This window comes from Gambusia affinis, linkage group LG23, assembly GCF_019740435.1.
Source record: "Gambusia affinis linkage group LG23, SWU_Gaff_1.0, whole genome shotgun sequence".
Classification (NCBI taxonomy): domain Eukaryota; kingdom Metazoa; phylum Chordata; class Actinopteri; order Cyprinodontiformes; family Poeciliidae; genus Gambusia; species Gambusia affinis.
This window is the reverse complement of record NC_057890.1, coordinates 18,458,403-18,473,273: the sequence shown is the minus strand read 5'-3', so window position 1 is coordinate 18,473,273 and position 14,871 is coordinate 18,458,403. Positions and strand designations below refer to the sequence as shown.

The window sequence follows — 14,871 nt, the reverse complement described above, 5'->3', positions numbered from 1 at the left end:
AGACGGAGCGATGCGGGTGGGAAAGCAGCAGCAGATTCTGCTTTAATCAGCGGAGCGTCGTCTGGACAGTAGCATCACTCCGCAGGGAAGGGACAGGAAGAGGAGCGTTTACAAAACGGCTGAGAAAAATCTGGACACTTTCACAAGACCCTTCAAGGGGCAAATAATTCTCGTGTGAATTCTGCATTTCCTGTGCAGAAAGGCCACGCACAAACACAACACATGCAAAGTCACGTGTTTACGCCCTTTTCACATTTGAACATTTTACAAGTTGGAGCGCAGTTAAAATGACAAGCTGCAAAAAATGATCAAGATTTCACCTGTTTCCTTTTTTTTCTTGTCTTTTTATTTAACATCTTGAAAAAGTTACCAATCAATTTTTGTTTTGGTTTTTATTCCATCATTATTTTTTATTTAGTCTTGTTACTAATCAATCTGTTTTTAGCCAAGTTACAAAACTGGTTATTGGTTATTTATTTATTTTTAGTCAAGTTATCAATCCAACTATTTTCTGTTTTATTATTATTATTATTATTATTATTATTATTATCTTTATTTATTTCATTTTATTTTTATTCCAATGTTGGGGGAGTCACCGATCAAGACAAGCTTCTGTTTGGTTTATTATAATTTTCAGTCAAGTTACCAATTAACACAGTTTTGACTCTAATTGTCAGGTGATTTAATTCTTACTATGAGAGAATAATAAAATAATAAAACAGTATTTCCTAGAATAATTGGGTCCAGAGGTGGAAACTCATCAGAAAGTCCTCTGAACTCTTGATCAAGACTTTTTCAAACTGCTTTCCTCCTTGGTGATCATCATTTCTAGTCTTGAAAACTGAACAAAGAGTTTAGTTTTTGCTGGCTGTATAAGCTTTAACCCTTTCAGAGCTGCTGACCTTTGACCCTCACCTTTACGGCCACATCCTCCGTCTCGGTGGGTCTCATCGCCCGCCGGCTCGGCTGCTCGTAGTTGTCCATCTGGTAGCGGATCGGCTGCTTCCTGTTGATGGCTTTGGTCTTTAAAAGATGGTTAAACATTCAACATTAAACAAAAGTTTTTACCATTAAACAGAAAAAACAAGAAGGAGTGCAATAATTTAAGTCATTTTGTGACAAGATAAACAATTTTTACTGAATTTTGATGATAAAAACAAAACTCAGCACTGAGAACTGGAGGGAAAGCTCTAATTTCCAACTGTAAATCAAAACCTGAAAGCCACACTTGGTAGTTTTCTGAATAATCTGTTAGGAGCAGCGCTCACCATCCCCAGGTGTTTCTTCCCTACATCCAGGGAAACTGATATATCTCCATTTCTCCAGCTGTCGTCCCCGATTTCATCACTCTGGAGAAACTCACCAAGCTTCTGGACACTTTAGGGAAACACACACACACACACACACACACACACACACACACACACACACACACACACACATCTATGAGAAGTCTGAATGTTAAGAGTTTAATACCAGGAATCTCTCAGGAGTTTAGAGTTTCTGTTCGCTGATGTCAGCTTTTCCATTCAGTAGACGCAGCAGCTGAAACATCTCCATGTTTGGTAACATCCAGGACAACCAGATCTGCTGTCCTCACCAGTAAAACACTCACCTGACGAGAGCTTTCACCGCAAATCTGACCACAGTGGAGAGCAGGAAGAGCGGCGTCACCAGGATGTGGAAAAGCGCCAGCGCTGCAAAGGCTTGAGAAGGACTGGGGATGCTGCTGGTGAGGAAGTGATGAACCCCAAACGTCTGGACAAGAAGAAATTCAGATTTCACCTCTGATATTTCATGGTACGAAAGCTGCACTGCTGTAGATATCAAGATATGAATTAATTAAACTTACAGCAAGAACGGCAGCAATGGGAATAGCAGCGTTCATGAAAACTGTGAAAAGAAGAGCAGACGTCAAACAGGACATCATCCACAACACGAGGAATCTCTGGCATCCATCTGCCTGGATGTCTCTCCAATAAATCAGCAGAGTTCATTTAAGCTGGACTACTGGAATATAACACATTTTCTAAAGGTTTGAGGCTTGAGCTTTGGGAAGATCATTTTTAATTTTATCCACTCCAACATCAGATTATGTGTCAAGTGGAATGGAGTCAAGGTGAGGCTTTCAGGACAAAGAACGCTGCCCCAACTGGACCAGCAGTGGAACGAAGGCGGACCACTACTTGGCAAGCATTCCCAGCAGCCGTGTTTATTCCACTTTAACACAACTCCAGTCCACTTGCCTAGAAAATCCGGTTCAGTTGACGAGGTGTCCATCCTAAAAAGCTCGGTCAGAAAACCAAACCAAATGTTTCGGTTTGGTTTGAATGTGAACGCCAAGCAGACCGGAGACCACTCCAAAAGCAGGAAGTGGACTATAACGCAGGGCATTCTGGGTAAATATAACCCAGACAAATTAGCTAGCCTAGCGCTAGCAGCAGAAATGTCTCCTGGTCTTCAGCCAAAGACTAAAGAGAAATCCTCCAACACTAAAATCTGACGCCTCCATCTTGTTTCCATCTGGTGAAGAAGGAAGTTGCTCTCAGTGTCTTCAGAGGTTTTTGTGTGGTTTCCTTCAGTGGTTGTTGGTGCAGCGCCCCCACAGGCCAGGAGGGGAACAGGCTGGTTTGACTCAGAACCACAGCAGCTGCAGGTGGAGCAGATGATGCCATTTTTTCCCAAATGAACCAAACCTACCAGACTACAGGGAGGGAAAACAGCCTTTACCTTAAGAGAAATAAATTAAAACCTGAAACAAAGATACGTTTTCTTATGGGAACAACAAGTTTTAACCATTCATTAAGGTTTTAATCGGTAGTCATCCTTTGTTACTCAGGCAGTAAAACTATCACCTCCATGGTGGGAAAGCCTCACCTTGACTCCTCCAGACATATTTCACGTCACTATTACTGAACAGCTCAATCTTCGACTTGGAAAACAACTTGGTACATTTTAGTTAGCGACATAGGAAGAGATGTCAGGGCTTAACAGTTACTGACTATTTTCTTTAAAGCTTTTAGGAACAAGAGGTTGGATCTCTAAGGTCAAATGTTGGGCATTTCTTAAGCTGATAAAATTTTCTTATTGGTAATTTATTAAACTTTATAGGAGATGAAATCCAACTTTCTGAAAAAGAAGCTAACGTTTGAAGAAAATCTCTGTCTTTAAACCCGTCTAAACAACAACCAAATAATGCCTGAGGCTTATGCTTGCTGCCTTACTGGACATGGAGGTGTAGAAAGCAAACGTCCTGAGGCTGGTGAGTTCTTTGCTTCTGGTTTGCTCCACGCTGTCGCAGAAGATGTCCTCCCAGGCGTAGAGCTTCAGCAGCTTTATGCCCTTCAGGATCTCTGTGGTCTGTTTCAGACGGTCTGTGGAGTGTTCCTGGATCAAGACACGGTCACAGTTTAACATCCATTTCTGATAACGTCAATGTGTTTCAATGTCCAGAGTTTCAGGAAGCCCTGATCGGTCATGGAGCTTTTTTTAGAAATGTAGACTGTTGATGCCGACATTAGCATTCGTTACATGTTTAGCATTGAGATGCTATTTTAACCGCTAAAATCTGACGCCTCCATCTTGTTTCCATCTGGTGAAGAAGGAAGTTGCTCTCAGTGTCTTCAGAGGTTTTTGTGTGGTTTCCTTCAGTGGTTGTTGGTGCAGCGCCCCCACAGGCCAGGAGGGGAACAGGTTGGTTTGACTCAGAACCACAGCAGCTGATGGAGTTCTGGTTCCAGTAGAACCGGGTCTACTGGGTCATCAGCTGGAAAAGCATCTGAAAATCGACCCACTGATGGTGGCGTCCATTGTTAATTGCTACAATAAGCGCTGGGTTGGAAACCATTCGCAACAAAGTTTGGTTGATTTCAAATCAATCGTTAGAAAAAGACAAAAAAAATTTATTTCCATACTTATTTATTTCAGTTTGTGGTTCTGATGTGACAAATGTGAAAAGCTTAGAGGTTTTTTGCACAAAAACTGAGTAAATATTTGATTTTACTGCTTACCAGAGCGCTTTTCTGCGTTTCGGCCAACTTTGTGGCGATGAGGTACTGAACCGGCGCCAGCAGAACTATAACCGACGCTCCAACCAAGGCGCTCCAGCTCAGAAAGTTGTAGAGCAGAATCACTCCCATCACAATCTGCAGTGAAGAACAGATCCACGTTTAAAGCCCAGGTTGACGACGTTTCTCAGGAAAGCAGCCGTGATTCACCTGTACAGGCATGGCCCAGAGGTTGGGGCAGAGGAAGAGGAACCACATCAGCTGGTTGGTTTCTATGGCAACCAGGTTGTTTATCTGCCCCAGAGTCATTTCCCCCATCGACATGTTGGAGGTGGACAGTCGCAGGATTTTGTTGTAGATCATCGCCTTGGTAACGAAACATAAAAACAGACCTGAGGATCAACAGATGATGGCGAAACATTTCTGCAAGTAGCTGGCAGTGAAATGGAGATCCAAACTTCCTCATGTACTCTCTAGGCCTCCTGGAAGTATTTACACTTTTACAATCTAAAAGTCTTAACAACCGGTCACACGAAAAGTAAACAATGACAGCAAATAACCTGTTGTGTGTTTTGTGGACAACAGGTGCAAAGGTGCAAAACTAGATGCAAACACATAAATGATGAAAACAAACAAGCGCAACAGAAAACCACTGGAAACAAAAAATACTGCAACCACAAGAAGCAAAATAATATTACTGACGTAAACATGCAACTGTTCTATAGTATCGTAAAAGACATGAAGCATAAAAAGAATCTGGTCCCTTATGATTTAATGGTCATCTCCCCCTAGTGGTCTGGAGGACTTACATTTTGTAGAGGGAGTTTAGCAGCGTTTCATATTTTATTTTTAAAGGTGCAGCATTTTGTTTATTGATCACAGCATTTTTGGCTGCAGCGATTTTTGTTGCATTTGTTTCTTTGTGTTTGTGTGCTTTGGAGTTTGAGTTGTTCATGTGTTGCATAGCTAAACTCCACCTAATCCTAGAGAAATCTTGGATTTGTTAAAAACTGGGTTTTCTAGCTGAACCGTCACGTTTTCCTGACGCGTCCCTCACCAGCAGAGCGCCCCTCAGGTTGATGCCCGTCTCGATGGTGACGTAGTAGGACGCCTGCAGGAAGGTTCTCTGCAGGACCAGCGCCAGGAAGAGGAGAACGGCCAAGACGGAGCTGTTCTCCAGAAGCTCAGTGGTGTACATGAAGTACACACGGAAATGGTTTTCCTGCAAACACAAACAAGTAAACAACATTCAATTTACAAGATGTTTGAGTTCAAAAATGTTTCGATTTTGAAGATTTAATTTTTGTATTTTTTTCAACCATACACTACTTGGGTTTCCATATTTCAAAGTGATGTCAGGGCAGCCATCTTGTTCGACAGGATGACTCTTGTCATAGTGAAATAATCAATGTTTTCAACATTAAGGATTTTTTTTACCTCCTATATCTTGCTGAGACGTTTCTTGTAAGTTTCTTATTTTAAGTCTACTAAGATATTTTCACCAGAAACCAGATTTAATTTCTAAGCCACATTGATTTCTATAATCAAGTTTCAGCTCAAGTTGTGCTAATATTTCAGCTCAAATTTTAATCCCAAAGATAACTTGAGTATTTTGTATATGTATAGATAAATGAGAGAGTTGAGAGATGCTGAGCTCTGCTCTCTGTCTCCGCTGCCCAACTGTACCCACTAAAACACACCTGACAGCATCTCCAGTAAACTCAGACCAGACAAACTAACGGCAGGAAAACTTCCTGTCTGCACAGAAGAGTCTGCTCTGCTTCTCCGACTGCGACTTTCTGAGGCAGCAATGAACTAACGAGGTGCTAAAGTCTGCTTTCCATCTGTCTGTCTGTCTGTCTGCTCCGCCTCGTTTACGCTACAAAAGTTTTACAAAGTCTTGAAAAATGAAGCAAACGATCTTCAGCAACCAAATATGGCTCCTGGTTTTGGAAAGTTGACCCGATCACGACCTCGTTCCAGTTCTTGGCATCGGCCACTGGATTTTTACTGAAAATCTTCTGGTATTTCAGAGTTCATGGTGCCATGAAATCTAAACAAGAGGAAAGTAAATGACACTTTTTTCTTATTTTTGTCAACAAAAAAAAACAACTAATAAATCTATTTATTAAAAAACTTCAAATCAATAAAATCGTTTCTGTAAACCGGAAAAAAACAGTCACTAAAACTTGACAAGTTATCTCGATTCAAACGTTTGTGCACTGAATGGCACGTTTTCTTGTTTTTCCCATTTTGAAGGGACTGTAAAAGAAATGAGTCTATACCATCAGGAAACAGGAAGTTTGGGATTTCAAAGTAAAAGTTTGATTTAAGACACAATGATCAACTTTAAACATAAAATAAACTAAAAACTGCTCAAAAAATGTCCTGAATTACTGATTAACACTTGATTTTTTCAGTTAAATTATTAAATTGTGCAGCTATCTTCATCTTAACGAGGTTTTTTATTATTAAACTCAAATTAAAGGTTTGATTTTTATACATTTTCTTAGCATGAGATTATGCTGCTGCAATAAAATCTTTTTACACGAGGAACATAAAAAAGGGAGAGGCTGTAAATATTCATGCATTTAGAAATATTTTTGCAGTTTTTTGGTATTAGTAGGTCTGACATGACGACTGATTTATCTGGACGATAAATCGTCCCAGGACTTATTGCAATAAATTATAATATTGAGATAATTTTTAAGTTATAAAATTGTAATGGCGCGGTAAAACGCGAGTAATAAATGTTAAATTGTATTGGATATATAAACACTGGAACTGGACGGCATTAAAATGTCCAAAATACCAGAAACAACCAATAAAATGAATAATGAAGTCTGTAAAGTTAGACCAAAGCATCAGACTGAAGGTTTCATAGAAAAAAAGAAAAACAATAAATTATTATCATGGAAATGATTGAGTTTGTTTTAGTTCATGATGCGTTTGATCGATTGATTGCCCAGTCATGAAGAGCGCTGCTGGTTCTCACTTTGACCCGGCAGGAGAAAAGTGGCGCTCACCATGTTCTTGTTCGCCGACGTGTTGTTGTTTTCGTCATCCAGGTTGCGAACGATGCCGTAGATGCAGAGCGGCCCGGCGAACCCCAGCAGGTCGGCCAGGTACCGGAAGGTGCTGCTGAGCAGGATCGGCCGGCCGAAGGCTCTGTACATGGAGCGCCAGATGGACGGCGCTCGGTCCGGATCTTCGCCCGTCTGTGTTGAGGTGAAACGGGTGAATTAAAGCGGAGAAACAACTGGACCAGACCCGGTTCGGACCCGGTTCTGACCCGGTCCGGACCCGGTCCGGACCGTCGCTCGGCTTACCCTCTGATCCTCGTAGGCGTCTTTCAGCCTCAGGTAGTTGGTCAGCGCTCTCATAGCGATGGGCAGCTTCCCGATCTTCTTCAGCTCTATCGGCCTCTTATGGGCGCCGATAATGAGGGGGTTCATCCACCAATACGTCGCCTAGGCAACAGAAATGGACCAAAAACAAACTCCATTGTCTAGGATTTACTTCCAGGAATTAAATCGGTTTTCAAAATATTCCTTTATTCTTAATTCTCATGTGAAAAGTATTTATTACTCCTTAAAAACAAAAGTATTTTTGATACTGTTGATTTCTAGTGTAAATATCTTTGTACACTATTAATAAAACAAAACTAACTTACAAGTAACTTTTCATCAAGATTTAGATGCTTATTTTAAAACTCCCACTATGTAAAATTTATATTTTGCACAGTTTTGTTTTTCCATTTCTCTCGTCATGAAAAATTATTTGTAAGTTATTTTGTCTTCTTTGAATATTTTGTGTTTTTTCAGTGTAATTAATTATAAGAAGCACCTTAGAGAGCAGGTTGACGAACGGCTGCAGGAAGCGGACGCCTAAATCCTGTAAATCCTCCGGCGGTTTCACCTTCTGGGGGTTGGTGAAGAAAACGTATTTCTACAAACAGAAAAGAACAAAATTAGAGAGGTGAAGCAGATTGCTGAGGTTTTTCCAGGGCAGGAGGGAATGCTGCGGCGAACCCGGACTCGGATGACGTTGATCTCCACGGCCATCAGCAGTCCGTAAAGGATCACCAACAGGGCCGTGATGCAGAACCGCAGGTACTTGAACCGGATCCCAAACTCTGCGAACTTCCACAGCTTGATGGACTTGGTTATGAACGCCAACACCCAGTAGATGAAGAGGACTGGGAGCAAAGAGAGACGGTCAGAAGTTTACATACACCCCGTCTGGAGTTACATCATCTCCTGTTTCAGGTCAGAATCACCAAAACTATTTCTATTTGCTAAAAGAAACAATAATGAAAGAAAGAAAATGTCAGATTTATTCATTCATGTCTTTGTGGTCAGAAGTTTACATACATCTCCTTGGTGTTTGGTAGCATCTTCAGAAGTTGCTTCAATACTTTCACTAACCGTGGGTCCCAGTGTTTCCTCCAAACGTAATGATGGTCTTTATGTCCACTTTACTTTCATCATGTCTCCAACAATGAAGCTGTTTGTCTCTGTTTGAAATGTTTCTTTTGGGGTATATGGCTAACTCTGGCAGATTATGTGATGTGATGTAAACTTATGATCACAAAGACATTAATAAATACATTTCTGACTAAAAAAAGAACACTTTGATCTGATTTAACTTCAAATAGAGAGAAATCTTACCCAGCAGCAGTTTGGGGAAGTTGGACGTCTCTATGTTGTGGTAATAAACAACTGATGTTGTTGCAGCAATGAAACCCATGAAGGCAGGCATGAAGAGATGGAGGTGGTTGGAGGTCATTGTCCTGCAAGAAAATACATACCATCAGTATCCATGAGGGAACAAAATGTCCTCCGTATGTTAGTCCTCCTGCAGACTGACGTGTTGGAGACGATGCCCTCTGCGAACTCGCACACGTGGACGAAGAGCAGCAGGAAGGTGAGGATCCACCGCATGTTGTGTCCGGGGAAATGAAGCCACGTGTTGTGATGAATCTGAACCTTGGAGCTCTGGCTGCCCCAACCTGGAAGACAAGATGGGCGCTCTAAAAACGCTGCTCAAAACGCCTGGCTGGACCTAGCCCCGCCTTCGAGGTGCAGCTCCTCCCCCACTCAGCTCCTTCAGACTAGCCAGCAGCAATTAGCAAACACCCAGACACAAATACACACCTGCAGTTTTTGTTAAAGTTTCATAAGTTTTTTTATTGAAAGAAAATAATCTGGAAAAACGTTAGGATTATGGTTCCACTTAACTTTAGATTTTGGTCCGTCTGATGATGTAATCTCTAAATATTAAATGATTAATAATTTGAACAGTTACTCTGTAGACCAAATACTTTTTTACTCTTGAGTACTTTCTTGGACGGCTACTTTCTACTGTGACTTGAGTAAAAATATGTTGAAGTAGTGCTGCTGTTAACTTTTGGGTTCTCTGCCAACCTGATATATGATATGCAGCATTTTTATGACAACTAAAGGAAACATAGTTGGAAACACATAATACTGCCCCTTTAAAGGGAACAAAAAAGCCACAACTGATTCATCTCCAGCAGATCTCTAAACTCCAGTAATCCTGGTTCAGCCACACTTTAAAGCTGCTTAAAGTTCTCCCAGCGTGGCGGGTAAAAACAGGAAGTTAATACCAACTGCACATCTGCCTCACGGAGATTACACCAAGATGGTCTGACGCGCCAGCACCTTCCCACCCAACTCGAAGGGGACATAGAAACCAGATCCTCTCCTAGAGACTTTGTCAGCATCCTGTTCCAAACCCTGAGGAAGAGGAGGGCAACCCTACCAATGAAGAGGATGGGGAAGGTGATGAAGAGCAGGAAGACGTGAGGAACCAGGTTGAGGGCGTCCACGAAGCAGCCATTGTTGAGCACGCCATCGTTGATGCCGTATGCACTGGGAACCTTGTCGCCACAAAATGACAACGGCATGCCAGCAGCCATTGGTTCCTCCCAGACCCGGAGTCAGACTGGCAGAAACAGAAATCCGTCAGGTCAGCGTCTTGCTGCCATGGAGTGTCACAACACCAGCATGAGACTCAGCCGTGTGAAGCCGTCAGAGCTATTTTAGGACAGTGTAAATCAGGGGTCTGCAGATTTCAGGACCGGAGGGCCAGTGATTCAACACACCTGAGTTAAATGATGAGGTCATCAGCAGGACGAAGGATGTTCGCTCAGGTGAGTTGGACCAGGAAGTGGTCTGGAACTGAAGAACCTGCTGTCAAAAGATGATAAAACACAAAGGGATCTACTGGATCGTTTTAATCTACATTTATAAAATATAAAAATATATAAAAATATCAGTGTTACTGGATGGACGAATGGACGGACGGATGGATGATATTATTGTTTTGGATTTTTCTCTAACAAACATAATTTGTCAGTATTTTTTAAATTGGAGCTTCTTCTTGTTTTCTTCATCTAAATGATTTTATTTATAAATAATCAGATCAGTAAAAAGTTACAAGTGATTTTTTTTTCAAACCCAATAAGCAACAAGATAATTATCTAATTTATTTAAATTATTTTAAAACAGTTTCCTGTTTGAATCACATAAATTTGTCATTTTTAAGTCAAATTTTCTGCTCTTTGTTTCCATCTTTATTCTTATACATTTGCCAAGTTTAATAAAGCGAATTATTTTTAAATAAATAAAACTTGACGATAGTTAGATAAACTAAATGGAACATTAATATCTGGGTTTTATCAGAACAACATTCATTTCCAGCCTAATTTACCAACACAAACAGTTCTACGCGTCAATAACCAAACCAACTAAACAATTCACGAAGCTAACGGACATTTAGCTGCTAAAATTAAGACGATTTATTAAACCTTCGACAAGAAAAGTGTCTTACCTGGAAATAAAGGGATTATCCTGACTGGCACCGTTTCATTCCGGCTGAAATTTAATTTTAAAAAGACAGCAGACAGAGAAAAGAAGAAGAAACGAAATACAGTGAGTTGGAGAGTTAACAGAGGATTATTTTTAGCCCTGGAAGTCAAGAGCGAGATCAGCTGCTCCAACTCAATGCGCGCTGCGGACGGCGTCAAGGCAGGACGCCCACGAGACACAACTTCCGGCTAAGACCTTCAGAATAAAAGCGTTAATCAAAATTATGCTGAGTTTATTTTTAATACTTACTTAATCATTTTTATCAACTGAATAGTGAATTGATAAAATAAAATAATTCATAACAAGGTGCTAGTAAAACTACAATTAAAACTCTACTCCTCTCTCCACCTCTCGCATTGTCCGCCACAGTTACAAGAACACAAATCTCTCATTGCTGCATCGCTAATTAGCTCATTTTATGGCTAAGGGACTAAAGCTAACTGACATTATTTCTCTGTAGTTTATCAGTCATGTTCACAAACAGATCCTGTAGAAGTAGCATGGAATTCGGATTTTTGTTTAAATACTTCCACTGCTTTTGCTATGGTAGCCATGATGGATTTTGAGGGTCAGGTTGGTAAGAGATTTCTCCAACTTACAACTCTGAAATATTAGCTTATATATACATGTCTAAGTCCACATTTAAATGCTGTTTTGCATTTCAGTTAATTTATAAATTATTAAATCAGTTTCACACATTATCAAATATCCATTGGTTGCTTTATTGGATAAAAGGAGAAACAGATGGATGGACAAATGAATAAAATTAAGTAATAACATATATACTCCTTTCAATTCATTGTAAAATATTCCAAAATATTGCGAAACAATAATGTCACAACTATCTGCACTGCAAGTACATCTCTGCTTTGAGTCGTTGCTTTATTTTGAAGGCAAGAATTGATTCATTTCCGGTAACAGTCCGTGTAATTTCTGCTAACTTGGTGCGCTGCTGCCTCATATCAGATTTCTAAACTTGTACCAGTTTGGCGATGAGAAGAGAGTTTATAATAGGCTTCCTCAAGGGTCCTGAACCGAGGGCCAACAAATAAAGTTTATAAAAATAACTACTTGCATTGCTGATCATTCCTTAAGTTTTTATTTATTTTACTTTAAAAAATACAATAAATAAATTATATCAACCTTCAGTCAAAAAATGTGATGCACTTTCTGGACAGGTTTTTTAAGAAATATAGATGTTTAGGATTTTCTAATCAACATAATAATCTGAAGCGCATGCAGCAGGATGCCACGCTTGCTGTGGGATGCGGGGGAGGAGAAGGACCTTGGATGCGGTCAGCGGGGTGAACTCAAGCAAGCTGCACGTTTCAGAGCAGCGACAAGAAGCGCAACGCTGCCACAAAATATGAAAATAAAAGATCAGATTTATCCAGCAGCGTCCTGCTACGTGACTCGTTACCAAAATAGATTTAAATATAAATAATTAAACATTTTACTTAAAAACAGAACAATGTGTGTTGGTTAAATTTGGATTTGGGTTGAATTGAACATTTAGTAAGAAACGTTAGCTATAAATAACCTCCATTTTTTAAGTCTTAAGCTTCGTAGATGAGTGTGAATTAATATTAAAATCTGCAAAAATACGTCAGATCAGCGCTTTTAATGGAAGCCGAATTTAACTCCTAACTGCAAATATTTTAAACATTTAATTAGGTTTGTATTAAAGCCGCAGTTTTTACTGAGATTTAATTTAAAATAAAAATGGAGTGATTCTTAAATGAAGTCTGGTGTCATTCACGTCCAGAGAACGTTCTCTCTGAATGCAAGACGTCGCGTGTCAGCCTACCGAGAGGATGCTGCTGCTGCCTCGGTGTGACAGAGAGGAATCCCGACCTCAACAATCCGAAACCCGGCGCAGGATTTCGGGTCAAAGCGTCCCGTCCTCCCGGATCTTTACGTCCCGTTTGCGGTTTCTTAAAAAAAAAGAAAAAAAAAAGGCGGTTTATGCTGAAGGTGCGGCGACAGGAAATGTCTACATGTTGAAATTCCACTTCAGTTATGGCGGAGGACGCGCACACTCCCGCAGTTTGAGGATTTCAGCGATTATATTATTCGCAGCTCATGAAAAATAGGTCAAACTGAAGTAAAACGAGCAGAACGGGCTGGTTTATTATAAAACAAAAATAAAATAATGATAATTAGAAGGTACTCACCAACATCTTCAGCCTTACAGAGAGAATCTCTGGTGGGAATTAAAGCACAACAAAGAAAACAAAAAACAAAACACCTGCCGACCTGATCCAGGGGCGTAGCTAGACACAGGGCCATGCTGGGCACCCCGACTGGAGATTAGGTTCAGAATAATGTATTTATATATTAATGTCAGTATTAGTAATGGGTAAAGCAGCATTCACCAAACTGATAGTTGAATAAAAATATATAATAGATAAATAATATATAATAGATAAAAAATAAATATCCTTTTTGTTGAGCTCATCTCTCTATCTATTCAAGAATTTAGCTGCAAAAATGGTTTTTGACTTGAAAATAATTATTTTTTTTAATATATATTTTTCAACTAAAATGAGATTAATTTTGATTAATTACAGCCCTAAACACAGTTCTAGAACCTGAGTTATAATAGTTTTGGATTTTTCATTATAGTTTTTATTTTTTATTTTGTTGAGATTTTTGTGTCTAATTCAGGTTTTATTTAATTATTATTATTTTTAGTAATGGAAGTACTTTTAGCTTTTCCGTTCTTTGGTTAATATTTAGGTGCAGAATTAAAAATGTCAAAGTGTTGTGATTTTGTTAGTAATGAATGATATAATTTTATTGTTTTATCAGTTATTGTTGATTCTGGTGTTTTTCCCCAGTTGTTGTGAATTATTATTGGAGCATCGTAAACTGCTGGGGAAAAAATTAACTTTACATCAGTTCAATAGGCTAATAAATAAATTAATAAGCACAAATTATATCTATAAATATATCATTTATAACAATATAAATATATTTTGCGCGTTTTAGTTTTATAAACACACAATATAGTTACATTTATTTGTATTTATTCTCCATTTAAGTACTTTCAGTTAACAAAAATGTTCCTCAATTTCAGTTTTTGTTATTTTGTTAGCTTTAGTTCACTATAATAACCTTTATTAAAGATTTATTAACATCTTAAAAATAAAAATAAAACATGTTCCCTTTATTCGCCTCCAGCCGATCTGGATGGAGAGCCTGGGACTCCGTTCACTGCAGCCGGACCAGAGGAAGAGGAGAGGTGGGAGGATTTGTGTGTGTGTGTGTGTGTGTGTGTGTGTGTGCGTGTGTGTGTGTGTGCGTGTGTGTGCGTGTGTGTGTGTGTGTGTGAGTGTGTGTGTGTGTGTGTGTGTGTGTGTGAGAGAGAGAGAGAGAGAGAGAGAAGAGATTCCCATCTGTAAGTGTTTCCCAGGAAACAGTGAAGGGAAGACGTTGACCTCCATCTTCTACATCCACACAATCATTTCCTGTAGACTCTGACCCAAACTTTAAACTCGACGTTAAAGTCAAATGTTTTACAGGAAGACATGTCACTTCAGGTCATGACATCATCTTTCTACCAGAGAAGAAGAAAAACCCAACAGTAGGAGAAACCAAACACCTTTAACCCTGACGTCAGTTTCACTGTGAGAATTAAATGGAAAGTTTAATATAAAACTTTTCTTTAGCTGTTTTAAAGTTGGATCAAGACTCTCTAAATGAGCTTATTTGTATTAAATTTGTGTTTATGTTTCCAGCATCATGTCATGTTGAGGTTCCAGCGTGAGAAACATCAGAGCTTGAGGCCGGTACAGGAAGTGACTGTTCTTTCTGCAGATAAAAGAAACACTTTAAATTACAAATTAATCATCTCCAGAGAGCAAAACCAAAACACCAAAAAAATTTAAAAAAGACTCAACTTCCCACAAATATTTAAGGATCCCAAATTCCTCCCAGCAGGAACGTCTCCTAGGTTTGAACTTTATCAG

General features: G+C 39.6%; 1 protein-coding gene across 9 annotated transcripts in view; it reads right to left on the bottom strand.

Moving 5' to 3' along the window:
• Positions 1 to 13,091, bottom strand: part of abcc9 (ATP-binding cassette, sub-family C (CFTR/MRP), member 9) — a 42,928-nt gene extending 29,837 nt beyond the window's left edge. For 3 of the 9 annotated variants that reach the window (XR_006369868.1, XM_044109070.1, XM_044109072.1), the window contains exons 1-17: positions 10,863 to 11,032; positions 10,135 to 10,222; positions 9,792 to 9,974; positions 8,877 to 9,018; positions 8,678 to 8,799; positions 8,039 to 8,205; positions 7,854 to 7,955; positions 7,337 to 7,477; positions 7,034 to 7,225; positions 5,065 to 5,229; positions 4,218 to 4,373; positions 4,011 to 4,145; positions 3,225 to 3,387; positions 1,853 to 1,893; positions 1,616 to 1,758; positions 1,269 to 1,377; positions 916 to 1,023 (exon numbers count right to left, since the gene is read on the bottom strand). Coding sequence is in view for 7 of the 9 variants with exons in the window: in XM_044109070.1 (XP_043965005.1) it covers positions 916 to 1,023; positions 1,269 to 1,377; positions 1,616 to 1,758; positions 1,853 to 1,893; positions 3,225 to 3,387; positions 4,011 to 4,145; positions 4,218 to 4,373; positions 5,065 to 5,229; positions 7,034 to 7,225; positions 7,337 to 7,477; positions 7,854 to 7,955; positions 8,039 to 8,205; positions 8,678 to 8,799; positions 8,877 to 9,018; positions 9,792 to 9,948 (2,043 nt within the window). In the remaining 2 variants the exon portion in view is untranslated. Of the gene's footprint in view, positions 1 to 915; positions 1,024 to 1,268; positions 1,378 to 1,615; positions 1,759 to 1,852; positions 1,894 to 3,224; positions 3,388 to 4,010; positions 4,146 to 4,217; positions 4,374 to 5,064; positions 5,230 to 7,033; positions 7,226 to 7,336; positions 7,478 to 7,853; positions 7,956 to 8,038; positions 8,206 to 8,677; positions 8,800 to 8,876; positions 9,019 to 9,791; positions 10,067 to 10,134; positions 10,223 to 10,862; positions 11,034 to 12,707; positions 12,866 to 13,074 lie in introns of those variants that run through there. The other 6 variants (XM_044109065.1, XM_044109068.1, XR_006369867.1 and 3 more) reach the window with 6 other exon arrangements.
• Between the last annotated feature and the right edge of the window lie 1,780 nt (positions 13,092 to 14,871).